Source organism: Zasmidium cellare (genome assembly GCF_010093935.1).
Source record: "Zasmidium cellare ATCC 36951 unplaced genomic scaffold M409scaffold_4, whole genome shotgun sequence".
NCBI classification, from domain to species: Eukaryota; Fungi; Ascomycota; class Dothideomycetes; order Mycosphaerellales; family Mycosphaerellaceae; genus Zasmidium; species Zasmidium cellare.
Genome location: NW_022986948.1, coordinates 194,884 through 219,493, shown reverse-complemented (window position 1 = coordinate 219,493; position 24,610 = coordinate 194,884). Strand labels below are relative to the sequence as shown.

At 54.8% G+C, this 24,610-nt stretch overlaps 10 protein-coding genes across 10 annotated transcripts; 5 read left to right on the top strand and 5 right to left on the bottom strand.

Annotated features, from left to right (window-relative positions):
- Window positions 1-306: 306 nt before the first annotated feature.
- On the top strand, window positions 307-2,361 carry M409DRAFT_17918 (uncharacterized protein; the record flags this gene model as incomplete). The annotated part of the gene is made up of 1 exon (XM_033804273.1): window positions 307-2,361. The coding sequence occupies one exon, from the start codon at window positions 307-309 to the stop codon at window positions 2,359-2,361; it is 2,055 nt and encodes a 684-aa protein (XP_033672570.1).
- A 1,436-nt stretch (window positions 2,362-3,797) lies between these two features.
- On the bottom strand, window positions 3,798-5,019 carry M409DRAFT_63300 (uncharacterized protein; the record flags this gene model as incomplete). The annotated part of the gene is made up of 2 exons (XM_033815531.1): window positions 3,798-4,360; window positions 4,422-5,019. The coding sequence occupies 2 exons, from the start codon at window positions 5,017-5,019 to the stop codon at window positions 3,798-3,800; spliced, it is 1,161 nt and encodes a 386-aa protein (XP_033672569.1).
- A 1,081-nt stretch (window positions 5,020-6,100) lies between these two features.
- Window positions 6,101-7,162, bottom strand: M409DRAFT_50343 (uncharacterized protein; the record flags this gene model as incomplete). The annotated part of the gene is made up of 1 exon (XM_033811511.1): window positions 6,101-7,162. The coding sequence occupies one exon, from the start codon at window positions 7,160-7,162 to the stop codon at window positions 6,101-6,103; it is 1,062 nt and encodes a 353-aa protein (XP_033672568.1).
- Window positions 7,163-7,600: 438 nt separating this feature from the next.
- M409DRAFT_17915 (uncharacterized protein) lies at window positions 7,601-8,642 on the top strand (the record flags this gene model as incomplete). Its single annotated transcript, XM_033804272.1, has 2 exons — window positions 7,601-7,967; window positions 8,017-8,642. 2 exons carry the CDS (start codon window positions 7,601-7,603, stop codon window positions 8,640-8,642), a joined length of 993 nt encoding a protein of 330 aa, XP_033672567.1.
- Window positions 8,643-9,154: 512 nt separating this feature from the next.
- M409DRAFT_17914 (uncharacterized protein) lies at window positions 9,155-10,906 on the top strand (the record flags this gene model as incomplete). Its single annotated transcript, XM_033804271.1, has 1 exon — window positions 9,155-10,906. The coding sequence occupies one exon, from the start codon at window positions 9,155-9,157 to the stop codon at window positions 10,904-10,906; it is 1,752 nt and encodes a 583-aa protein (XP_033672566.1).
- Window positions 10,907-11,719: 813 nt separating this feature from the next.
- Window positions 11,720-14,865, bottom strand: M409DRAFT_63299 (glycosyltransferase family 90 protein; the record flags this gene model as incomplete). The annotated part of the gene is made up of 4 exons (XM_033815530.1): window positions 11,720-13,741; window positions 13,792-13,947; window positions 13,998-14,754; window positions 14,819-14,865. The coding sequence occupies 4 exons, from the start codon at window positions 14,863-14,865 to the stop codon at window positions 11,720-11,722; spliced, it is 2,982 nt and encodes a 993-aa protein (XP_033672565.1).
- Window positions 14,866-15,431: 566 nt separating this feature from the next.
- On the top strand, window positions 15,432-18,638 carry M409DRAFT_63298 (uncharacterized protein; the record flags this gene model as incomplete). The annotated part of the gene is made up of 1 exon (XM_033815529.1): window positions 15,432-18,638. The coding sequence occupies one exon, from the start codon at window positions 15,432-15,434 to the stop codon at window positions 18,636-18,638; it is 3,207 nt and encodes a 1,068-aa protein (XP_033672564.1).
- A 58-nt stretch (window positions 18,639-18,696) lies between these two features.
- M409DRAFT_17911 (uncharacterized protein) lies at window positions 18,697-20,091 on the bottom strand (the record flags this gene model as incomplete). The annotated part of the gene is made up of 1 exon (XM_033804270.1): window positions 18,697-20,091. The coding sequence occupies one exon, from the start codon at window positions 20,089-20,091 to the stop codon at window positions 18,697-18,699; it is 1,395 nt and encodes a 464-aa protein (XP_033672563.1).
- Window positions 20,092-21,228: 1,137 nt separating this feature from the next.
- M409DRAFT_63297 (uncharacterized protein) lies at window positions 21,229-22,557 on the top strand (the record flags this gene model as incomplete). The annotated part of the gene is made up of 2 exons (XM_033815528.1): window positions 21,229-21,420; window positions 21,475-22,557. The coding sequence occupies 2 exons, from the start codon at window positions 21,229-21,231 to the stop codon at window positions 22,555-22,557; spliced, it is 1,275 nt and encodes a 424-aa protein (XP_033672562.1).
- Window positions 22,558-22,823: 266 nt separating this feature from the next.
- On the bottom strand, window positions 22,824-23,382 carry M409DRAFT_50337 (uncharacterized protein; the record flags this gene model as incomplete). The annotated part of the gene is made up of 2 exons (XM_033811510.1): window positions 22,824-23,233; window positions 23,289-23,382. The coding sequence occupies 2 exons, from the start codon at window positions 23,380-23,382 to the stop codon at window positions 22,824-22,826; spliced, it is 504 nt and encodes a 167-aa protein (XP_033672561.1).
- Window positions 23,383-24,610: the final 1,228 nt, after the last annotated feature.

The following is a 24,610-nucleotide window of genomic DNA, read 5'->3' as shown; positions in this document are numbered from 1 at the left end:
CAGGCCCTCCAGACTGCGCCCTGGTAGAGTATCTCAGCCTTGAGAAAGCTTGCCATCATGGAGCTTTCTTCTTGCGATCCTCCAATAGATCGTAGCTTGGCTAGCTGAGATAGATGCGACATCACACCCAGGCTCGTTGAACCGTGAGAGAGGTGATGATTGCATGTGATGAGGCGTTGGAGTGGAAGTCGGGTTTCGAAAGTGACGTCGTCTTCATAGTGGTCCGTGCCCTACAGCAAGTGAAACTCAAAGATCTCGACTTCGCGAAGTGAGCTTCTGGCCTTGCGGACTCGCGATCCGGCAACGATGCTGGCCTCCCAGCGCCTGTCAGGCGCTTCCATCCAGCTCCTACGACATACCCACGGCCTCAACCGATCACAATGGCGCTGTCTCCAGCGCCAATGGCAGCGTCAACTCTCCCGATCCTCGCACCAACCTCCCCTGGTTCAGTATACCAAAATCTCGCGAAGGTGGCAGTCCACGACCGATGCCGCCAAAGACGCAGCTAAGGATGCAGCGAAGAGTGCGTCTGCTACTGCGGCGAAGGAGACGGCGGCACAGACTGCGCAAAAGACTGCACAGTCTGCCAAAGACACGGCCCAAACCGCGAAGGACACCGCTCAAACTGCTGCGAAAGCGACAGCTTCTGGTGGATCGCGAGTAATAGCTTGGATTTACGGCACTGGTCTGGTCCTGATACTTTCGTTTGGATACCTTTACATCACCGATACCCGAGCTAGCGTACACCAATATCTGGTCGTCCCTCTTGTTCGTTTGATCCACTCAGACGCCGAGGAAGCCCACCATGCCGGGATCCGTTATATCAAAGGTCTCTACGACTTCAACTTACACCCACGGGAACGAGGAAACCAAGACCAAGAACTAGGCGACCTGAAGGTGGAAGTGTTTGGGCACATTCTTGATAACCCGATTGGAACATCTGCGGGCATCGACAAGAACGCCGAGGTTCCAGACGCATTGCTTGCCCTCGGACCTGCCTTGGTCGAAGTCGGAGGTGCTACACCTGTACCACAGGAGGGCAACCCAAAGCCACGAGTTTTCAGGATACCAAGTCAGAACGCACTGATCAATCGCTACGGCCTGAACTCTGATGGAGCAGAACACGTGGCGATGCAATTGAGGGAGCGTGTGAGGCAATTTGCGTATAGTCATGGAATGGGTTTGGCACCTGAGAGTGAGCGCATAATCCTGGACGGCGAGGCGGAGGTACCTCCTGGTAGTTTGGTACCTGGAAAGCTGCTGGCAGTGCAGGTGGCAAAGAACAAGACAACACCCGACAACGACATTGCAGCAGTCGCAAGAGACTACGTCGTCTGTGTGGAACGTCTGGCTAAATATGCCGATGTACTTGTGGTCAATGTTTCATCGCCCAATACACCTGGACTGCGAGACTTGCAAGCAACCGCTCCACTTACTGCGATACTGACTGCTGTTGTGGACACTGCGAAATCTGTCGACCGGAAGACGAAGCCTGCAGTCATGGTCAAGGTCTCGCCAGACGAGGACAGTGATTCACAAATCGAGGGCATCTGCACTGCAGTGTGGTCTTCTGGCGTTGACGGCGTGATCGTCGGCAATACAACCAAGAAGAGGCCGGATCCAGTACCGAAAGGCTACATTGTACCAGCCAACGAGGCCCAGGTGTTGACAGAGATCGGCGGTTACTCGGGACCACAGATGTTCCAGCGCACGCTCGATCTTGTGAAGAGATACAGATATAAGCTTGACCAGGGACCGCAAGAAGAAGCATCAGCACCCACGTACCCTTCCCAGGCTCCGCCGATAGATGACACGAAGTCGTCCATCGACGAGAGTGTGAACAGAGATGCAACCCGGCTGAAGCCAGAGACTGCTGAGGCCGAAGAGTCAAGCAAGCAACCTCTTATCAAACTGCCAGAGCGACACACGACTGAAAGCATCGCAGACACTGCAAAGTCAATAGGCGAAGCTGCGAAGACAGATGCTCCTCCGAGCGCCTCGTCTCCTCAAACGCCACCTGCTCTTGCCGAAGGCGAAAAAGGATCGACCAAACAAGCTGCTGAAGGCGCTCTGCAGAAGATCATTTCGGATGACGGCGCGGCCAAGAAGTCTACCCCTGACAGCGCCACTAGCGCGATAGAACCAACAACACCGACAAAGAAGTCGCCCGCAGACTCGCCAGCGAAAGTGATCTTCGCAACTGGAGGCATCACCAACGGCGAGCAGTGCCTCGAGATCCTAAACGCTGGCGCCAGCATCTGCCAGGTCTACACGGCCATGATGTACGGCGGTGTGGGCACCGTCACCAGGATGAAGAGCGAGATGCGAGACGCCATCAAAAAGCAGAACAAGAGTCCGTGAAAAAGTATTGACCTTTCTCCTGTGTACATATCCTACAGAAATCGATTGATAGAACCCCAACAGCAGCGCCCTGACGTGGCGACGGCATCCTTGCAACAACGTTCAAACCTCATCCCCCTCCCATTTCCCACCTTTAACCCCATACCCTCCAACACCAACCAAACTCCCAACCCCCACCGCACCCACAAACCTCACATCTCTCACCCCCCTCACAGCCCCCCAAACCCCACCCTAACCATCCCCCCAATAGAAAACTCATCAACCTCCCCTAACCCCGATTCCCCAACAGTCTCCACGCGCGATCTCTCCACTCGATCGCCTCCCTGCCGCGCATCCGCACGTACAACGCGGGAAGCACGAGGGCCGTGAACGTCAGGGATGCGAGAGCCGTCGTGCGGAGGAGGGTCTGGGGGTTGGGGAGGCGGTGGTGGTTGGTGCCGGCGAGGAGGGTGGTGGTTGTGAGGCCTGCGAGGGCGCCGGTTTGGAAGGCGCGGTGGTGGACGTGCGTTGTTAGGAGGGTGTTGGGCGTAGAGTTGGGTTTCTGCGGTGGGTGGATGGGGGATGAGGGGGAGGTGGGTCATTGTCTTTTTATTTTGTTGGGTGGGTGTTGTTGGAGCAGTGGTTTGTTTTCTTGGGGAGTGGTGTCTGCTGGGTCTCTTTTGGGGGCGACTACTACAATCGCATAGTTATATATACCTTTCTGTGCTGCTCATGCCGGAACATCGTCCTTGAGCGGATGAACATTCAAATTCACGTCCGTACCAATTGGTTCTGTTGACTGCTTGTATGCGGCCGAGACTTGAAGTCGCGAAGGATTCGCACGTGGCGAGCCCCCATTCCCAGACGCTTCATTCCACGGTCCAGATCCTCACGTAGTCACCATTGATGGCTCGAGTGAGGTTAATCAGGAGAGATGGTGTGCGGTCAAGGCTTTGACATATGTTCGTCTGTACTACTAATAGCTATACCCAACCCGACCGCCTCCCCAAAACATTACACACAATCTTTCATTCCATCCACCACGAGAATCGAATGTTTTTTAACCAGACAGGAGAGTCGTTAAGTCATACTCATTCTTTTGATATCCCCCAATCCCAGAATTACGTCCCAAAAGCAGTAGTATGGATCGGTGTGTCGACCGTCTTTCTCGTCCTCGGAGGAGAAGACCTCGAACTCCGTTGCGCCTTCGCCCAGTATCGTGACAATCGCTCATATGTCTTTTGCATCCAATTTTCCTGTGCTTTTTCTTTTCAATTGCTCGCGTCTCGTAGACGTATCTTGGTTCCCATTGCTTCGATTCATTCCTCGTCGAACGCAACCTTCTTTGGTCGTAGAAGAGGTGGTGCATCTTCATCCGGTCGTGTTGTAAACTGCTTTCCACACCCGACTTCCTTCTCTTGGTTCACATTTCTCGGCTGTAGTGTTCGACAACCCTCCTAAGTGTAGTTTGGCGACACAGCACCGCCAGCGGTAGCCTGACCGTGCATGCTGCCGTCGCGCATGACCTCGAGCGTCTGTGGGAAGTAAGGCTCAACGCCCCAATTGCGAAGATATGCACCCGTCTTCTCAATCCTCTTGATCTCTCGCTGCACTCCCCAGCTGTCTCCCTCCTCTTTGAACCTACCCTTCACCACATCGACCATCGCTTCGTCCAACCGGCCATAGAAGGCTCTTCGCTCGCGCAGATCGTCTTCGTCGCCGTTCTCAAGGCCGCCGTGAGAATTGAGATTACCACCGAGCTTCAGCAGTAAGTCGAACGCATACCGTGGTCCGGATGGCAGAGAGGAGAGACGGGTGATGTCGGGCAGGAACTTGAGCATGCAGGCGGAGAAGGATGGCGTGGGGAGGGAGTCGTTGAGGTCATCTTGCAAACGATGCAGGTCGAAGTTAACGATCGTGATCTTGCGGTCGAGCTGGGCGTTCAGGGTTGCTGCAGCGTGAGTGGGTGAGGAAGCATGTGAGGTCGAGTCCATGATCGACGCAATGCTGGCGGGGACATCTAGAGAGAATCGTCAGCACGCAATTCCATATGCGACAATCACTCGACAATGAGTGCTCACCTGGCCGCAACCCTCTCTTGTCGATCCACGCGTGCACATCAGTCCGCTGCCGCTCAAGCGCATCGATGTACGCCTTCAGATCGCCAATCTCATTCTCCAGCGTCTCGATCTTGTCGGAGTAAGGTCGGATAGCTTGGTTGAAAGCTTGCAGGAGGAGATCTGGTGCTGGCTCATTCTTCATCGAAGCGCTAGGAGGCGCATCTGGATATCCTTGGCTTCCACCCATGCTTGCGCTGTACCCGTTGCTCATGTTACCGCCGCTTCGCTGCTGCGGTGGGTAGCTGTTTGAGTGATAGCGATCCTGAGAAGCGACTTCGGTAGGACGGTCTCTGCGTGCGTACATGGCGTCTGCGCCCGCGCCGGTCTCCTTTCCTAGGGGATCACCGAGCTGTGGTGCCGTATTACTCTGGCGCGAGACGGGCAAGGCCTGTTCGTGATCGAGATCGGTGGGGGACTGGACGACGGGGGCGTTGTTGTACTTGTCGTCGTACGAAGCGGAATTGGTCTTGGAGTCGTGGCGCGAGTCGTAGCTGTTGTCTCGGTCGACGTAGGACTGGGAGTTGCTGCGACTTCGAGAGAGGCGCTTGAAGAAGACCATGCTTTCGAAGGAAAAGGGAAGCGGAAGGGAGGCAGAGCGGCGCGAATGCAGGCGCGGCGGTTATAGGTCAGTTGGAAAAGATTGTGGGTGGACGGTTTGGCGAGCCGCTCGTGACGAAGCCTAAGGCGCCGTGGCAGATGGAAATACCGGCAAGAGTGAAGCGAATCAAGCGATGGTGCGTGAGTAGTGAAGGATGTGGGAGTAGAGAGGAGGCTGGACGAGCGTGCGTGTGCGTATGTGCAGCAATTTGGGGGAGGTGTCGTTTGGGGTACGGAGCAGAGCCGGCGACGGAGGAGGTTGGGAGAGTCGGTGTCACGCTACGATTGGCAGCTGAGCTTTGCGGCCCAACTTGATGTTGTACAACAAGTCCCGACAGCTGGTTTCTGCGTCTCTGCCCACTGTTTCCTCATGCAGGTACAGAAGCGGCCGCATTTGTTCATGTGAAAGAGCAACGATATATTCTAATGTCGGCCTCTGATCGGCATTGAAATCGCCCAGCGGGCCGAGGCCTGCGGAAGGAAGATGCGCTTGGACTGCGAGCTGATCCTGTCACGAAGGGAGGCTGGGGACGCTCATCAGTAGTGGCTGGACTTCACCTCTACGACCTCAAGCGAAGATAATATGATCAGGATCCGCTGTGGACGAATTGCCCCTGCCTGCCACGACAAATCTTACGCGGCCCCTGTCCAAGATGGGGAAGCAGAAATTTGGGCATTGCCAGGCCTCCAGGCGAATCTTGGCCCAGGAGAGGCAGTGAAGAGGCCCAAGCACAACCCACATCCAGCTCGTGCTATCGAAATCACAGTGATGGCAAGTCTTTCATGGTGACCATGAAAGGGAAAGGGAAGAGTCAGGAACAGTTCTCAAAGAAACATTACCAGCTAATCGCGACTGAGTACAGAGCCTCCTGCTTGCGTTACCGCTCTTCGCAGCCCTTCAAGAGCAACCCCGTTCATTATCGCAACCGATCAATCCTCTGCGCCCAAAACCAATCCCCCAACCCGCAGGTCCCCAAACGCATTTTCAATCGTCGAGCCATCGCGTCCCTTGTTGAGGTATCCAGAACCTCGCTTAAACTCAATCAATTGTTGAAGTAGACCTCGCCGCACCTCCTGCACTTTGGAAGATGCGTCGTCCATTGCTTCGTCTTGCGCGTACGCCACACGAAGTCCGAGAACTCGTCTGAATCAACAAACTCCTTGACCCACTCGCCGATAGACAACTTGACCTGGCGCGCATTCAGGTGTCTCACCAGCCTGTTGAGCTGACACTGGCAGATCTTGCGATCACCAGCCTCCCCCTGAGTCAGAGCAAACACTCCGTCTTCGCCTTTGGGTGGAGTGAGAGTGAAGTTGTAGGTCAGGTACTCCAAGAATGTGTCGTGAGCCCAAATCGGGCGCTTGAGCAGGAAGTCGAATTGTGGGATGATGTCCACAAACGGGCCCAAGGTGCGGATGTAGTTGTTGACGCAGCATTGCTGCACCACGCTGTCGTCGAAGGTGAATGCTGTGTTCTCGACCAGGAAAATAGGCGCGACCTCCCAGCGGAGTTGCTTGCAGGTGCTGGCGATGCCGGGCAGGTTGTAGGATGCTTTGTTGTGGAGGCAGGTGCCTAGCGAACAGGTCTTTGGCTGCATCTCGATCTTGACGGGATTCGACTCAGGCTCGACGACAGCAAGACGGTAGATCTGGTTGCGAACTTCGGCCGGGAGCTTGGACAGGGTGCCAATGTCGGACATTGGACAGTCTGACATGTCGCGGTCGGCCTTGGTTGGTGCGGCGGGTGAGTTGATGGACAGCTCTGACATGACAACGTCCTCTTCCTCAGGAGCCGGGCATGGGGTCGTCGTACCACCGGCTGAGACGTTGGGGAACCACCGGTCCATCTCGGCGACCTGCTGTTCGCGTGTGCCGCCTCTCTGCCACGCCCTGCTGCTTCGCAGATTCTTGAGCTCGCGTGACGGCTCCTTGAATGGCGACGGTATCGGGATATGTGCGTAGCGGCGGCCATCGTGTGCGACCGGAATGAGGTGCGACGACGATGCGAGGGGGATGGCGGAGTTGAGGGGGATGGCGAGTGGATTCAGCATCCAGCGTGGGGAGTTGAAGCACACGCCGGGGGCGATCTCGGTGCTTTGCCTCATGTTGTGGGTGGGGAAGGGATGCAGTGGGAGCTCCATGGGATGTTGCTGCTTCGGTGGGCGATTTTTGAAAGTGGAAGGGGCGCTTGGGCGCTTGCTGCGTTTGTGTCCTGAAAAGCCGGGAAGTCACTCGCGAAGCTTCACTTTCGCCACTTCACTCGCCCGCTCACTCGCCCACCACGGGATTCACCGCACCTGCCGCTTTCGGGGGGCACGCACACGTGAAACAGCCGCTAGTGAGGTAGCATTGGTGCGCGCCGCCCCTATTTAATCCAGTTGTTTGATCTTTCGACAACACCCGTCGAACAACAACAACGACAACAACTTCTTCCGCTACCACCCTCATCATTCCACTCCAGACCACCACTAACATTCTCAGCCCAGGCTCTACTCAATCACAGACCCCTTCTCTCAATTCACACTCTTCACTTTCGACACAAGATGAACGATGCAGCAACCCTAGAGCATGAGGTTCGAAGTCTGACGAAGCAGGCCTCGCACCTCAAAAGCACAATTGACAAGATCTCTGCACAACAAGCCGACGGTCAAATCGGCCCAGCAACTACCATACATGACCAGCAGCGGCAGCTAGTTACAAAGCTTAAAAAGGTTCACCGCATGTTAGAAGCAAAAAGCAAGATCCTCAAGCGGCGACGTGCCGGTCAAGCCACCCCAGGAGCGTCTGTGGCTCATGACGATAGTGCTGGATTGCTCAAGCACGCAGGCACCTCTGGCGAGACCTCATCTCGATCGTCAAATGCCAGCCAAGAGTCAGCAGATTCAGACGAGTTGAGCAGCAGACGCAAGCGTCGTCGCACGGATGGGGGGGCGGTCGCCCACGGCTCACAAGCCTTTAGAGCATGGAGATGAAGGAGCTCCCGCACCAGCCTCTGTCGAGGTCGACACGCAATCTGCAGCCTCCGATCAGTCGTCCGCAGTGTCTCCTCCTGCTGTCCCAGCCACTGTCACGCAGCGAAGGGCTCCATCTCCCGTCAACACTGAAGCTCCAAATTCGAACAATGCTCCGGCAGGACAAGGTCGCAGTCAACAAGCTCAACTACGTGCCCGCAACCGGCGAATCATCCAAAGCCTCGCTGAAGGCCAGCTTGCTGTGGATGATCCCCTGTATTGGACCATCGTTCGCGAAGGACGATACCTCGTTGAGCTCCACTCTCCAGACTCTATGTGTCATGCAAACTGCCGCAAAAACGGTACTCAGCGACAGAACGGCGAGTCGACTCCAGTCACGACTTTCTTCAAGGGTACTAAAGGCCTGAAACGTCACGTCACCTCCACGCATAAATGGCAGGGATGGGCGGGAATTAGTGAGGCGGAGGTCGTCCGCCTTGGACACAAGAGGAGGTTGTCGGACGACGAGATCGACGCCGTCTTCCACAGGCGGCATGCGCAGTTCCAGGTGGAGGCCTGTCTACCGTACAAGGGCTGTACGTGCACCTTACATCTTCCTCCAGACTCAAACTAATATGGTCACAGACTGAGAATCCAAGACATTCGTGAATCTTATCAGGCTCTTACTTTGAAAAGTCACAACACCATAGTGGGCATACCTGACAACAGGACGACTCGGGGCGGGGAATATCACGGGATTTTGAGGATTGTGTATTATGTGATTCACTTCTATACAAGTTTGTGGCGATGTTGAGATACTCAGACAGATTTGGCTTCGATATATCGAAGCCAGCGAGACACTTTCAGATATCACATGCAATGAAAACTGATAAAAGCATGTGGCACTGCGGCTTACTTGCACTTCTCGTCTCACTCACTTCAAACCGAGCACGTGCGCGACAGAAAGCACAAAAGGGCGCTGTCGCTTCGTTCTGCTTCCTCCAACTTACAATCCACTTCCACTTACCACACCCTTACGTTGCGCCCTCTAGCAACTTTACAACTTCAACCCAACCCCAGCCACACCACATATCAGTCCCTCGGAAGCCGCCTCAAACGATCTGCCAAGTGGCAGTCTGCTTCGCCATGTCGCGCCTCGCAGAGATCGAAGCAGAAGAGGAGTTAACTCACAAGCAACTCAAGCTCTTGGAACATCTTGCCAAGCTCGACCGGGAGAAGAGGAGTCTCCGACACGCGCAACGTGTGGACGACGACGATGAGGACAACATGGATAACAAAGTCAAGCTCGAGCAGCTTGAGAGAGAGGATACAGCTGATGGCGAGGATGAAAGCCAAGAAGGAATGCAGAACAACGACGACGACGTAAGACTCGACCCCCCAAGTCAGAGTGAGTATCAGCTCAATCAGACGAGGCCACAACGTAGGGGTGAGACCTCTCGCCGTGAGCCAACTGCTTCATTTCACCAGCTGCACTATGCGAGAGGCCAACTCGAGCGTGGTGATCGTAGCTACGTTCAGAACAGGGTCGGTCACCAACAGCAAGACACGAACCCTCAGCGCGACTTTGAAGCAGGCAACCATCAGGCACGCATGGGCGACTTCCCTACGCCAGGTCCGCTTCAGCGAACGATGCAGCAGTGGGCTCAGGGAGTGCAAGGTCACGATTCCACGTATGGGTCCATGCAGGAGAATCAACTGGCGAGAGACGAGTCCATTGCTTCAACTGGTATGATCACACCGCAACCGTCTGAGCGTCAGGCATGGAGCCCACCGAACTACCAACAGCACTTGTTCCAGCAGGTTCTTCCTCCCAGTCAAGTTCAACCCACAGAAGAAGCACATCTGGTCCAGCCGCAACAAGCTTTCGGAGTACTGCAGGGAGGAGGTCATGTTGTTCAGCCTCAACCTATTCGGACAGCAGGACAAGATGGCCCAGGGCCGTCTCTCCCAGATGTTGCCACACCGCAGGCATCTCGCAGTAGTGCCCAATACGACCACCATCCAGTGCTCTCGACCCTCATTCTCCTGCCAAACGGTCAAGGATACCGAGAGCTTCGATGCTTCGTCTGTAAGGGAAACATATCCAAGACCGTGCAATTGAGAGACAAGGCGCAGACCCACAAAGGGAAGCCGTCGAAAGGAAAGACACCAGACAGCAAGGTCGACGAGCCTCGATTCTTTTCTGGAATCAGGGGTTTCCAAGGTCATATCCGGTTTTGTCACCCGGCCGAACTGGATGGAAACGGAACCATTACGCCTGCAGACATCTTTGAGAAGTGCAAACATCGCGACCTGAGCCACCAGGAGGTCATTGCTTTGGTGCATCCCAGACGGGGCTACAAGGGCTACAAGATCGAGGCTGTACCTGGCGCGAGCGCCCATGAGGATTCGACGGTGAAACAGAGTCGTCAGCGCGGAGGCAAGACTAAGGTGGGGTCACCCTCTACAAAGGCTCAAATGGCTGGCAAATCCAGTAAAAAGCGCAAGACTCCTCTGGCTAGTGGAGGCAAGCCGATTGTGAAGAGTAACAGTCGGTCAGAGGAGTCGGAGATACCTGTCAAGACAAAGAGAAAGCGCAGAAGCGAGGCTCTTGATTTCGACTCGCGACAGAAGCAGAGGAACCGCAAGTCATGTGTGCTCGACGACGAGTCTGAGGAGAGCGAGAGCGACTCGGAAGATCAGCCTCTTCGGACAGTCACGGAAACACGGAAGAAACGTAAGGCAATTATGGAAGGATCTGTGGGGGAGACGGAGAGAGATTCGACGATGCGCGAGGCTGATAACATGCTTGCGGCACTCAGGGACACGTTTGGCGGGGAGGAGCCAAATCCAGCGGGAAGTGAGATCGGTGCAGGAGAGGGCAAGGACGAAGATTGAGAAGACATATGGACCATGATACCAACGGCACGGCACGGTACAAACTACACTACACTACACACACGGTCTCGAACGGACACTCCCAACACCCACGACACCACGTCCAGAAAAGGCCTCATCAAATAGTGCATCTCGATTGACCACACCACAGTCCCAACATCAGACACCACCACCTCAACATAAGACTCCATCAACACAAATCCAAAATCTCTAATCACCACAAACCATCAGAAAGCAGAAATGTATACTAGCGACCACAGACATAATAGGATCTCAAAAGTCTTGTTCTTAACAAAAGCTGTCTCTTCCCTTCAATTTTCATCACTTCTTATACCCCATTCCTACCAAACTACTTCTTCCCTCCCACTGTCGCCTACTCACCGTTCGTGAACAATATCTCTACCCGCAACATCCGCCAACAAATCCATCGAACAGCGCGCTCCCTTCCAGAGCACTCCCAGAATCTACCCCTGAACCCCTGAACCCCTGAGACAGTCACCCTTCAACCCACCAACAGGAACGAAGAACTTGTCACTCCCCTTCCTCCTCATACTCACGATTATGGGAGCTCTTCTCATACTATAGCACACCCAGAAGCTCATCGATGCCCTAACCGGTGTGCAAGTCGAAGATTCCGTGGCCGCCTTCTTGAATTGTTGTCCAAAGGCATGCTCACAGGTCATGAGACAAAAAAAAAGATTGCCGCGAGGGACTGTTGCAAGACACTTCATGCAGAACTCACGCTCAGAACGCTACAACACAACCCACACCCAACACATCCTCATCTTCATCCTCATCCTCATCCTCATCCACTCAAATCCGAACCCCCAACTCATCCCTCCGATCATCCGTCAACCGTCCCCACTCAAGCAACAACCGAAAGAAGTAAATCTCCATATCCTCCTTCCTGAGGACCTGCTCCGCCCACTCCCTCCCCGCCTCCGCGATCCTCTCCGCAGCCTGCACATGCGGATCCATCTTGACCTCCACAGACCCGCCGGCGATCTTCCCGTCCAAGCCCTGGAAGTACGCCAGAGTGGCCCAGAACCCGTGGCCGCGGAGGTCGAGGGGGATGAAGTGGGCCCAGGCTGTGACTCGGTCGTCCCACCATTCTCGGAAGAGCGCGGCTTTGAAGGGGAGGGAGCGGGATTGTAGAAAGGGGAGGAAGCGGCCTGAGAAGCCGGCGCCGTCGAGGTCGAGGAGGAATTTGTAGGTCCAGTGGTGCTGGAAGTCGGATGGTGGGACGAGTGGGGCGAATTCTTCAGCTTGGTGTTCGCAGTCGGGTCCGGCGCAGCGGGCGATGCTGTCGACTACGTGGATGTCGGCTTTCAGGAGGTCTGTCAGTTCTGAAGAGGGTAGTGTCCAGTATGACAGCTTTCCGCCTCTCTCGGTTGGTAGCAGAAGCGGCTGCGGCGGCGCAGAGTTGTTGATATTATTCGCCAGATGAATGAAGCGCTGGCGGGCCATACCACGCCACTGGCCTCTACCTTGAGACACACCTTCAGATGTTGCACCACGCCAGAAGATTGTGTCGTTCTTTTCGGAGAACGGCCTGTCGGGGTTGTCATCGTTAGGATCATACTTCGCCTTCTCCAGGTAGTTCCAGGCTGACGGATACAGGATGTCGTTGAAGCCGTTTGCCTTTGACTGTGAGAACAGGGGGTACAGCTCGTGCGTGCCTTTGAAGGACGCTGGAGATAGATACAGGCCATGGAGATCCGCAAGATCTGGTTGATGGCAGATATCCCCTGCGACGGTCCAGTTGGAGAGGAATGCTCCAAGCGATTGAGGGTAGGCGCATTCTGTGCAAAAGCTGCCGACATCCCAGTGACGGAGTCGCCGAGCAGGAGAGTTTGGCGGACAGCCCACGCTCCCAAAACGGTGGAAGGAGTACTGCCACGAAATCTCTTCAAGGGGCGAGTCAGGCACCTCATCTTCGGCAATCGCCTTCCACTGCTCTGCGCGACCGTCACTGAATGATGTCCGGGCGTCGTCCCGTCGTTGCTGTTGATTCAGCCTTTTATTCTGCGCAATCTGTCGCATTGGAACGACATCTTCGTAGGGAACGGAGACCCTACACTCATCATTCAGGTTGAAGGCCAGATCCATATCCGGAAGCCATTTAGCAAACTTGCCAATCAACTCGGCCAAGCCGTCTGCCATCCACCTGTGCGTGGGTACGATGTTCGGTGCAACTGTGACTTGGCCATTGCGGATGCTGATGCCTGCTACATCATTCCATTGGTTCGCTATCATTTCCCACGTCCGGTGTCGTATTTGCTGCGGCTCCAAGGCGTAGAATGGGTCCAAGTCATGGTGTATGCTGTCGAAAGAATCGATCACAGTGGAGTTGCGTTCTGTCGCGTAACGATACCAGTGATCAAATCCGGGTGGGGGCTGCTGACCATATCTTTCCTGGTAGTGGGTGACAGTCTCTGCAAGCCCCGTGCTTACAGCCGTTTGGTCGAGGTACATGTGGTGGTACCGCTGCGCCTCGAAAATGAGCATGTCAATCGGGTGGTAGTTGACTTTGCTCTTAGACGTCGCCCACAAGCCAGTCCAGAAGAAGAACAAAATAAGCATCGTCAAGTAGAATGCGGACGGAATCTTGCGGAAGAGTGATGTCGTATAGTTGCCGCTGCTCCCTTCGTGCATCGTTTCGAGATGAAAGTAGGCCATGAAACCAAGTATGGCAAGGGAGACGCCCAAGAATGCTATACCTGTGGAGTGTGGAGGGAATGGGTGACCGTTGGCCCACGCCGATATGGCGACGGCCGTCATAATCGATGTAAAGGTCGTCAATACTGTAGTAGTCATTACACCGACTTGTAAAATCTGGCTCGGTCAGTTCGATATACAAAGGTCCTATCTTCGACGTGACTCACCATAACCATAGCACATAGCACAGTGAACGCAACAACCAAATCCAGCCTCAAAACGCTCCAGAAGTATTGGTGGGGTATCGTCAAAATCCAGATGCGGTCGTTGTCTTGAACGATGTAGTATACAATGCCGGCGAAGAGTAGAAGAGCAGCCGCCGACTACATGTCAAGTTAGTGCTGGCTCATAGCACGTTCACTGGACGACTTACAAGAAACGCATATCCAACCGAAGCAAAACGCAGCGCAACGTTCAGTGATCCTCGCGCGTCTTGTGCTTTTAGTAAATTGTAAATGCAGAAAATGATCGCAACGTCGAGGACAGTCCCAACCCGTTGGAGCTGTGGCACCAGCCAACGAAAGGGCAGTCCTGCTGCGCAGATGAATGTCGAAGCTGGACTTGCAAGCGCATTCATCGCCAAAGTAGAACCCAATATAACCAAAGCTACGGTTGCCACGCAGCTGTACGGGGATCGGGCCATGCTTCGTTCCAGGGCATCGTAAACGCTGGCGTCCAAGTCATCATCATTCGTAGCACGTCTCCTCTTTCGTTGTACAGCCCAGTAGTCCCAGGCTGCAAATACAAGGGGCACTATGGGCTCCCAGCTCGCCCTCGAGCATTGAACGTTTCTCACTACCTCCCTCATCACCTCGACTCTAATGCCGAGCAACGCGACAAGTAGGAGGAATACTATCCGTAACTTGCGCAGACTGCTCGGGTATGCCACATCCTCTGGGCTCGGGCTGGGGTCTCTCGACGCATGCGGTTGCCCGACCTCCGCCAACGGTACCGCCTCATACTGTCCACCTTTGTGTGTCCTGTTACCATCGCGAGGTAGCCACCGACTCAGGCCAATAATCGCACCTCCAGAACAGGCCAAGGTTGCGATCGAGGAGTGGACGGTCTTGTCGAACGCGAAGGTGGTTTTGACGGTGTTTGTCACGACGACGGTGCCGAGGACGAGGCCACTGCAGGGACATAGGTTAGCAAGTGATTACCAACATAAGCGAGGTTGCGACAAGGCTGCCTCACATGAAGGCCGGCCATTTCGCACGGTCCATGACATTGTGGGAGGGCATGTACGACGCAACCTAGTCCTCCGCAAGCCCAAGCATCCGCGGTCGACGTTGTCCGCCTGCCAGGGTTGGCTATGTAACAAGCTTCTCGTCGGTCCAGGTCGCCGAGTAGGGAAATTGCGGGTTTGTTGGTGGGTTCTTGATATCGACTGCTCCTCGTTCGGTAGGCGTGTTGCTGTAGCGCTGTGGGTGAATGTTGTCGGCGGGAGTGGTTGGAATGGCGCCTGTTGGCCGTTTTCACGCCAGCATGCCACCCGGCTCGGCTATCTAGCTCTCGCGTTGGCGCTGTCCGGTCCGGCCCACGTGGCGCCGATCTGGGGAAAGCTTGTTTTGCGCCTGAGGCTTTTGGCAAAGTTTGGTGCGGCTCAAATTGTGAAAGCTTTCTCTGCAAAGTCACAACCACAGACGACAAGCGACGAATTATCTCTTCTCAAGGAGCCTGGAGCCAGTACGATGATCTTTCCGGATTCGAGGTAGCGCGGCGCGGAAGCACTTGATCTTCCTGCGATCACGTATACCAGACCTTGCGACACGAGAACACAACTTCCCGACTATCACTTGTCGCAAACATGCCGAAGAAAGCGATCGACGCGCGCATACCGGCGCTCATACGCAATGGCATGCAAGAGAAGAAGCGCTCATTCTTTGTCATTGTCGGCGACCGCCAGAAAGACGTTATCGTCAACCTGTACCATATCCTCTTGAACCTCGACATCAAGCTCAACAAATCGGTGCTATGGGCATACAAGAACAAGCTGCTGGGCTTCACATCACATCGCAAGAAGCGGGAGAAGAAGATCAAAAAGGAGATCAAGAGAGGCATAAGAGATGCAGACACAGATGACCCGTTCGAGCTGTTCGTTAGTACGCAGAATATTCGATATGTCTACTACAAAGAGACGGAGAAGATCTTGGGTAACACATTCGGTATGTGTATTCTGCAGGATTTCGAGGCCATCACACCGAATCTGCTAGCGAGGACCATCGAAACAGTGGAGGGTGGTGGGCTTGTCATTCTGCTTCTCAAGGGCATGAATAGTCTGAAACAGCTATACACTTTGAGTATGGACATCCACTCAAGATATCGCACAGAGGCTCATGGAGATGTTACGGCAAGATTCAACGAGCGCTTCATTCTGAGTCTCGGGAGCTGCGAGAGCTGTCTTGTCGTGGATGATGAAATGAATGTCCTGCCCATATCAGGCGGGAAGAGCGTTGTTGAGAAACAATTGGAGGAAGACGAGGGCGAAAAAGCGAAGTCGAGATTGGAGCTAGAAGGGATCAAAGAGGATCTTGCGGACACCAAGCCAGTCGGCGACCTCGTGAAGCTGGCAAAGACCGTCGACCAAGCCAAAGCGTTGCTGACTTTCGTGGAGGCGATCGCAGAGAAGACTTTGGCGAGCACGGTCACTTTGACAGCCGGTCGTGGACGTGGAAAGTCCGCAGCTCTGGGCGTAGCCATCGCAGCAGCCGTAGCTCACGGCTACAGCAACATCTTCATCACCTCTCCTTCACCCGAGAACTTGAAGACTCTCTTTGAGTTCGTCTTCAAAGGCTTCGATGCACTTGGCTACACCGACCACGCAGACTACACCATCATCCAATCCACAAATCCCGACTTCAACAAAGCTATCGTCCGAGTGAACGTACACAGACAGCATCGACAAACGATACAATACATCCAACCCCAAGACTCGTACACATTAGGCCAAGCAGAGCTTCTTGTCATTGACGAGGCAGCAGCGATACCTCTACCCCTTGTGCGAAAACTCATGGGCCCGTACCTTGTGTTCATGGCATCGACCATAAACGGATACGAGGGCACTGGTCGGTCTCTGTCTTTGAAGCTAATACAGCAGCTACGAGAGCAGTCAAGAGGCGCTGGGAAGCCCAAGACCGATGAGAAAGTATCGGATCGGTCGAACTCGGTTGGTGACTACACTCCAAGATCGGCACGATCACTACGAGAAATCACGTTGTCAGAACCTATCCGTTATGCGCAAGGAGACGCCGTCGAGAAGTGGCTGAACCGACTCCTCTGCCTCGATGCGACTCTTCCGCAACGATCGAACATCCATGGCACACCTCATCCATCGCAATGCCAGCTGTTGGAGGTAAATCGCGATACACTGTTTTCCTTCCACCCAATCAGCGAAAAGTTCTTGCAGCGAATGATGGCTCTTTACGTGGCTTCGCATTACAAGAATACGCCCAACGATCTCCAGCTCATGTCGGACGCTCCCGCGCATCAACTGTTCGTTCTCGTACCGCCAGTATCAAACGATGCCAAGGAGCTGCCAGAGATTCTCTGTGTTTTGCAAGTGGCACTTGAAGGCCAGATCAGCCGTGAAAGCGTACTGAGCAGTCTATCAAGAGGCCAAAGAGCAGGAGGTGATCTCATCCCATGGCTGGTGAGCCAGCAATTCCAGGACTCTGACTTTGCCGGTCTCAGCGGTGCACGAGTTGTGAGAATTGCAACGAATCCAGACTATGGCAGCATGGGTTACGGCTCAAGAGCAATGCAGCTGCTGACTGAGTTCTATGAGGGCAAGCACATCAACTTGTCTGAATCAGAAGAGCTAACCTCGGTGCACGAGGTAGAGATGGTACGAGTGACCGATGCAGAACTTGAACAGAGCAGTCTCTTGACCGACAATGTCAAAGTACGAGATATCAGATCGATGCCGCCTCTTTTTGCCCGACTATCAGAGCGCAAGCCCGCCAGCTTGGACTACATTGGCGTCTCTTACGGTCTCACCCAGCCGCTGCATAAATTCTGGCAACGATCGAATTTTGTTCCAGTCTATCTACGCCAAACGGCCAACGAGCTCACTGGTGAACATACCTGTGTCATGCTCCGAACACTGGAGTCTGCATCTAGCGACCCAGGTTGGCTTGGAGCTTACGCTAAAGACTTCCACCGCCGATTCTTGAACTTGCTCTCCTACCAGTTCCGCAACTTTGGCGCCGTCCAAGCTCTGGCAATTGATGAAAGCGCCAACAAGGGTATTGCCCTCCTTGACGACGCTGACAAGGCCAAAGCACTTGACAAACAGGCATTGGACGACCTCGTCACTCCATTCGATCTGAAACGTCTCGATTCTTACGCCAACAACATGCTCGACTACCACGCAATCCTCGATCTGATGCCAACGATAGCAATGCAGTACTTTACCGGACGGATGAAAGATCAGAACGGCGTTGGACTGAGCGGCATCCAGAAAGCCTTGATGTGCGCGATAGGTCTTCAGCGCAAGGTACTTGAGGATCTAGAGAAGGAGCTTGGTCTCCAGACAAGTCAGCTGCTCGCCATCTTCGTCAAGGTCGCACGAAAGATCAGCTCGCATTTCCGACAGCTGCAAGAAGGCGCCATCTCCAAGACGATGCCTCAGCAGAACGGCGGCGCGGCGCCTGACGATGAAGATTGGGAGGAAGAAATCGACGCGGAGAAAGTGAGGAAGGGCCTTGCCGATGAATTAGCTGAAGGAGCAGAGGAGTTCGACGAAGCTGAGCGACAGAGGAATCAAGCTATGATCGATTCCCTGCCGCTCGAGAACTATGCCATCCAAAATGGCGAAGCTGGATGGGAGGATGCCGAGCGACAGGTCCGCGAGGCGGAGAAGAAGGGCAGGAAGAGTACAGGCGCTACGGTCGCCGTCAAGACCGGCAAGGGCGAGGAGAAGAAGAGAAAAGCAGGAGAGGCGTTGGCGGAGGCACAAAAAGAAGCTGAGAGGACGAGCGGGAAGAAGATGAAGAAGTCGAAGGGTGGGAAGTAAGATATCCTTGGTAAGAGTATCGATACCCTGTATAAAACCCCCATCTCATTCCCCAAGATCACTCTTTCCTCCTCCCACTCCTCTTCCCGGCCATCTTCCTCTCCCCCCTAACTTCCTCCTCAGCAACCCTCCTCTCACCCTCCAAACTCGCCACACTCTTCTTCAAACTCACCCTCTCCTTCTCCGCCACATTCCTCAACCGATTCCCCCTCTCCTCCAACAACTTCCCATGATCCACCCTCTTCTCCACCGCCCTCCTCTGCCTTCCCGCACACCTCGCACCGATGACCGCAAAATCCCCATCAGCATCGAACCCCTCCTCCTCATACCACACCGGCGCCCTCCCCGCCTTCCGCGCAAGACTCGCGAGATTCTCCCTCTTCGCCGCCTTCCTCGCCTCCGCGGCCCGTGTCGCCGCGGAGTGGATCGGGAGACCCCACACCCACATCTCGTGGTCTTTCTGGCCGCCCAGCTTGGCGTGGAGAGTATAAGGTTCCTCGCCGGGCTGCGCGGGTTCGAGACGGGAGAGTTTGACGAGCGCGTGTTCCGTCCAATCCTGCCACCTCGCGCGGTGGCGGTTGAGCGTGGTGATGAGCGAGAAGATCTCCTCCCGCGTCTTCTGGCACGCCACGCACCAATGCGCGAGGGGTTTCGGGCGCGAAGGGGTTTCCTTGGAAGCACAGGCGAAGAAGCGGCAGGAGGGGAGGGTGAACTCCCTCCCAGCGGCGATGTAAATCGGGATGAACTCGTCCCCGAGCCCGACCTGGCGCAGGGCATACGTGCGGAACGTCTCCAACTTCGGCAACGCGAAGATCTTGTCTTGCTCCGCCGCGTCGAGCAGCACGGAGGGGATTTCGAGGTGCGTGAGGTTCGGCATCGTCGCGAGGACGTCGAAGATCTTGGCGCGGGTGTAGGCGTACGTGCCGACGCCGGCGAAGTCTTCGATTTCCCAGAGGGCGAGGCGGCGGATTCGGGGGAGGGCGGCGGGCGGGATGGCTTGGAGGGCGGGGATGAGGGTCCGGCGTTGGCCGATGTTGATGATGTATTCTGGGAAGGTGATGGTGTTGTTTGCCCAGAAGACGTCGGAGGCTTCGCGTTGGATTTGCTTGTTGACGGCTTTGAGTAGGCCGAAGCCTTGGCGGCGGACGCAGGAGTTCCTGCAGCGTGCGAGATCGGTGGCGTCTGTGCCGAAGGGCTGGCTGTAGGCGCGGCCGTCGGTGTAGTGGAGTAGGGGTGGGGGGATTTGGTTGGAGGCGGCGTGGTTGTGGAATGCGCAGCCTGGCTTGTGGCGTTTGTTGTACAGGGTTGGCTCTGTTAGGGCGTAGGACCAGACTCTATCTCGGATTTCTCGAGGTAGGTCAAAGAGAATCTTGGGGTTGGAGTGGTAGAGGTTGAGGCGAAGGACCTTGACAGCCTTCTTTGGCTTGTCGGTTGTTGCGTCTGTCGTCGCCATGGCACGTCGTTGGCCTTGGGAGTAGATTTGTGTGTGGTGTGAGTGATGAATCTGCCGCAGTACTCACGGGCATATATGTAAAGAGAGTCAATTCGTGTCCAGCTTTGTCGAGTCATCGGCGTCGCCAGGCGTCCCAGGCTGAGCAGTCACTAGCGCCAAAGTTTAATTCCGTCGTGAATGCATTGTGTGGCTGAGCGCGACGCCGTAACCCTTTGGCTCGTGTTAAGCATTTCAATGGCGACCGGTTGAATTAGACTGAGTTCCTTCTGAAGACTCAAGTTAGACTTGCGAGTTTCCAGACATGAATACATGTTCGGCTTGAATTGGTGCAGGAAGTGGTGGGCTTTGGCGATGTTTATCAACACTGTGGTGGTACGGCGTCAATGCGAGAATCTTCCTGTATCAGACATAGTTCCATGTGCTTGGTGTTTCCATCTGTTGGCAGTTATAAGAAGCAAGATTCATCTGGTTTCTCTCGCAGAGGGCCATCTTTCCAAAATTCAGAGGGAGGCATCCTACTACAACTCACAACCAGCTCTGCCGGGAACTTGTGCAGCCAAAACACTCACGTGGCATAGACATCCATCGCGAGAAGAATGTGAGAGTAACTTCTCCGAGGCCATTGTTTGTGGAAGCGTATATGTGCTGGGTAGCAGGTGAGGTTGCTTGCTAAATGTTCAGAAGCCGACAACGAGCAGTCTCAGAGACTTCAAACCTCCTTTTACTCGAGTAGCCAATACAAAGCCATACAACAGACCTGACGTGGAGGGAAACGTTGTTCGAGCCTAGCGTGAGCAGGGCTGGGACAGTCGGCCAGGTACCGCCAACTGCCTCGGCTGGCTTCATCATGTGCGCGAGGTGTGCTAGGGAGGTGAGATCATGAAATCACATGCGGTCGATAAAATGTCGGAGCGAGACGTCTTCCTCTCTCTCTCCTCTCCATCGTCCCTTTTCAGTGTTGTATAGTACGTGTAAGAGTAGCAGCGCACTTGTTTCAATAGCCGCCCGCGTTTAGTCACCGCCCTCCACCGACCCCACGATCTCCAGATCTCACGAGACAAGATGCCTTCCTCAGCAACCAACAACTCCATCCCCAACACCACCGCCAGCCACCGTCTCGAACAACTCTCTGGCCAAATGCGTTCCATAAGCAACGGCGCCTCCGCCACCTCCTTCACCAACGATGTCTGTCCTCAGGCGCCAGAAGACCCTCTCTTCGGTCTGATGGCCGCGTACCGTCGAGACACGGATCCGAAGAAGATTGACTTGGGTATTGGTGCATACCGCGACGACAACGCGAAGCCGTGGGTGTTGCCAGTTGTTAAGCAGGTAGGCAACCTCATTTCACATTTCACTTCAACAATCATTTAATACTCTCCATAGGCAGACAAGCTCCTCCACAACGACCCAGAGCTGAACCACGAGTACCTCCCCATCGCCGGTCTGCCAGACTTCACTTCCGCCTCACAGAAGCTCATCTTGGGCAAGAAGTCGCCTGCAATTCAAGAGAAGCGTGCGGTCGCCGTTCAGACCATCTCAGGCACAGGAGCTGTGCATCTCGGTGCCCTCTTCCTCGCCCGATTCTACAACCCATCAAACTCAGACGCCAAGGCGGTGTACGTGAGCACACCGACATGGGCAAACCACAACCAGATCTTTGGCAATGTCAAGCTTCCTGTCAAGGGCTACCCATACTTCTCCAAGCAGACCAAGGGTCTTGACTTCGACGGCATGATTGGCGCCATTGAGGGCGCTCCAGAAGGAAGCATCATCCTCCTCCACGCTTGCGCACATAACCCTACCGGTGTCGACCCCACACAAGAGCAATGGAAGAAGATTGCGGAAGTCATGAAGGCCAAACACCACTTCCCATTCTTCGACACTGCCTACCAAGGCTTCGCATCCGGTTCGCTAGAGAAGGACGGCTGGGCCATCAACTACTTCGTCGAGCAAGGTTTCGAGCTTCTCATCGCGCAATCGTACGCCAAGAACTTCGGTCTTTACGGTGAGCGTGCTGGCTGTTTCCACTTCATCACTTCGCCTGGCTCTCACGCTGCCGAGACCGTGTCCCGTGTCGGCAGCCAGCTTGCCATCCTTCAGCGCTCGGAGATTTCCAACCCACCCGCATACGGCGCTCGCATCGCGTCTCTGGTTCTGAACGACGACAAGCTCTTCGCGCAGTGGGAAGAGGACCTTCGCACCATGTCTGGCCGTATTATTGAGATGCGCAAGGTCCTCCGCAGCAAGCTCGAGGAGCTGGGCACACCAGGCACCTGGAACCACATTACCGACCAAATTGGCATGTTCTCGTTCACCGGCCTCAACCCAGATCAGGTCAATAAGCTGCGCGAGAAGTTCCACATCTACATGACGCAGAATGGCCGCATTAGCATGGCAGGTCTCAACACGAAGAACATCGATTACTTCGCCAAGTCTGTCGACAGTGTCGTAAAGGAGACTTCATAATCTGAAGTTGAGCGACATGATTCGTATGTGGAGCAGAGGAAGCAAGATGCAGCAAGGCTGAGCTACGTCTTCGGCGGCACGCAGCGATCGTACGAGGAGCATGAATTGTATGATACAATGAATTGAGTTCAAAAAGTCCTCATGGGAGTAGATGGGGAAGGAGCATAGCTTGTCCAAACGACAGCACTTCTAGACTGGGGATCAGCATGCAGATAGCACAAAAAGTCACATCTTCATCACGACAAAAACACGCACCTTTTCTTTTCTCAGATCTTAGCGTTCATCACCTTCCCCGCCATCCCAATCACCCTCAAACAAACAATATTCCCCGTCCACCAAAACACGCCCCTCAACAACGCCACGCCCCGACTCCTCTCATTGAAAATATATGCCCCAGCATACCCCACCCTCACAACCGTATACCACAACCCCAACCCATTCACAACAGAATTCTCCAAACCACCCACATGCGCCAACACAACCGCCGCCACAAGCAAAGGGAAATTCTCAACCGAGTTCGCGTGGCAGTTCTCGACGCGCCGGATTCGGTCGAGTTGGCGCTGGGTGAGTTTTCCTTTGGCTACGGCGCTCGGGCCGTACTTTGTGAGGTCGTCGCGGGGGGAGACATTGTGGTCGATTTTGTGGGCGAGTTTCCAGGGGCGGGAGGAGAGGAGGACTGAGGGTGTTTAGAAGCGTGGGTGGGATTGCGAGGGTGTGGTTCAAGGACTTACTGTAGGCGTAGATGAAGTGGAAGATGAGGTAGGAGGGTCCGAGGGTTGGGGAGGAGGGGGTGAGGCCTAGGAGGGCGGTGAGAGGGGTGGACATGGTGGGTTATTTCGTAGGGATTGGTTTTTGTTGTTGTGAGAAGGAGAAGGAGGAAGAGATTCTGTACACAGCTCACTAGATGTCTAGCAGGCGAGACGTTGCGCCGTGCAGACTGCAAGCCCTTTCGAGCCATTGAGAGCGTCCGGCGCATCTCTGCTACGGCCGAACGGGACAGCGACAGTTGTTACTTGTACGGCGATGTTTCTCGTCCATCGTTCTTTCGAGACAATGGAAGATTCAGAAGCGTAGCAGCTCCTCAACGACAAAAATCAGAATTCAAGATCCAAGAAAGAACCAGACGTTGCAGAGCATTTTAGTATACGACAGAACACCTACCCTCCGTTCCCTCAGCTCCGGAGCGAGCGCGGCTGCTGACCAGGCGCTTTAGCACCTAATCAACCTGCGATCAGTCAGGCACACCGCGCAGTAAGCACAACGCGACCGAATTATAATCTCGACTAGCATCAGGTACCGCATCACGTCACCCTTTCTAGTCCTTCCGTCTGTCCCTCAGAACCCGAACATTCACTCATGCACATGCATCTCGCCTAATCCAACCAATGACACCCTTCTCCGCAAAATCGGACGAAAGCATCCGTGCGCTTGCCTAGAGCCGCACGGCCCGAAACAACGTCACCTCGCGACCTACCCACGGACCCGCAGCGAACATCACTTCATCAACATTCTCCCAAACAACCACCTCGCGCTCCGAACAAGGCAGCCCGTCACGCCAGCCTCGCCTGCGAACTCGGTGGCGAGATTTCCTCGAGCTTAAGCCTAGGATTTGTTTGGCGGCCTTCCACTTACCTCCGAACGTGCCCATCAATCAGTCACTCGCGGCTGAGATCGGGCCAAGTGCGCGAAGCCGCGTCCGGATGTTGACGCTTTGCTATAGGCGCGGAGTCGGGTCCCTTGCAGCTCTCTCTCTCTCGGGGGTGCGCTGTGCTTCTAATGATGAGTGTTCAGACGAGGCTCTAGTCCCTTCTCTGTTTCTTACTACCAACCAAGATGATGCTGATGAGCCGCCGAGAAGAAGCGGGAGAATTCCACCCTCCGCTGGAACCCACTCCGTGCTTCTTGCCTTTTCGTGCGTACTCGCTCGCGCACAGCAGTTGGTCCGCGAAAGAGCGAAAAGGTAGCGTGCTCATCCAACTATGCGCTCGGCGGGTGAGTGGATGCAAGTCAGTCTGTGTGGTCCTTTTCTTTTCGTGTGTGGCTACTCGACATG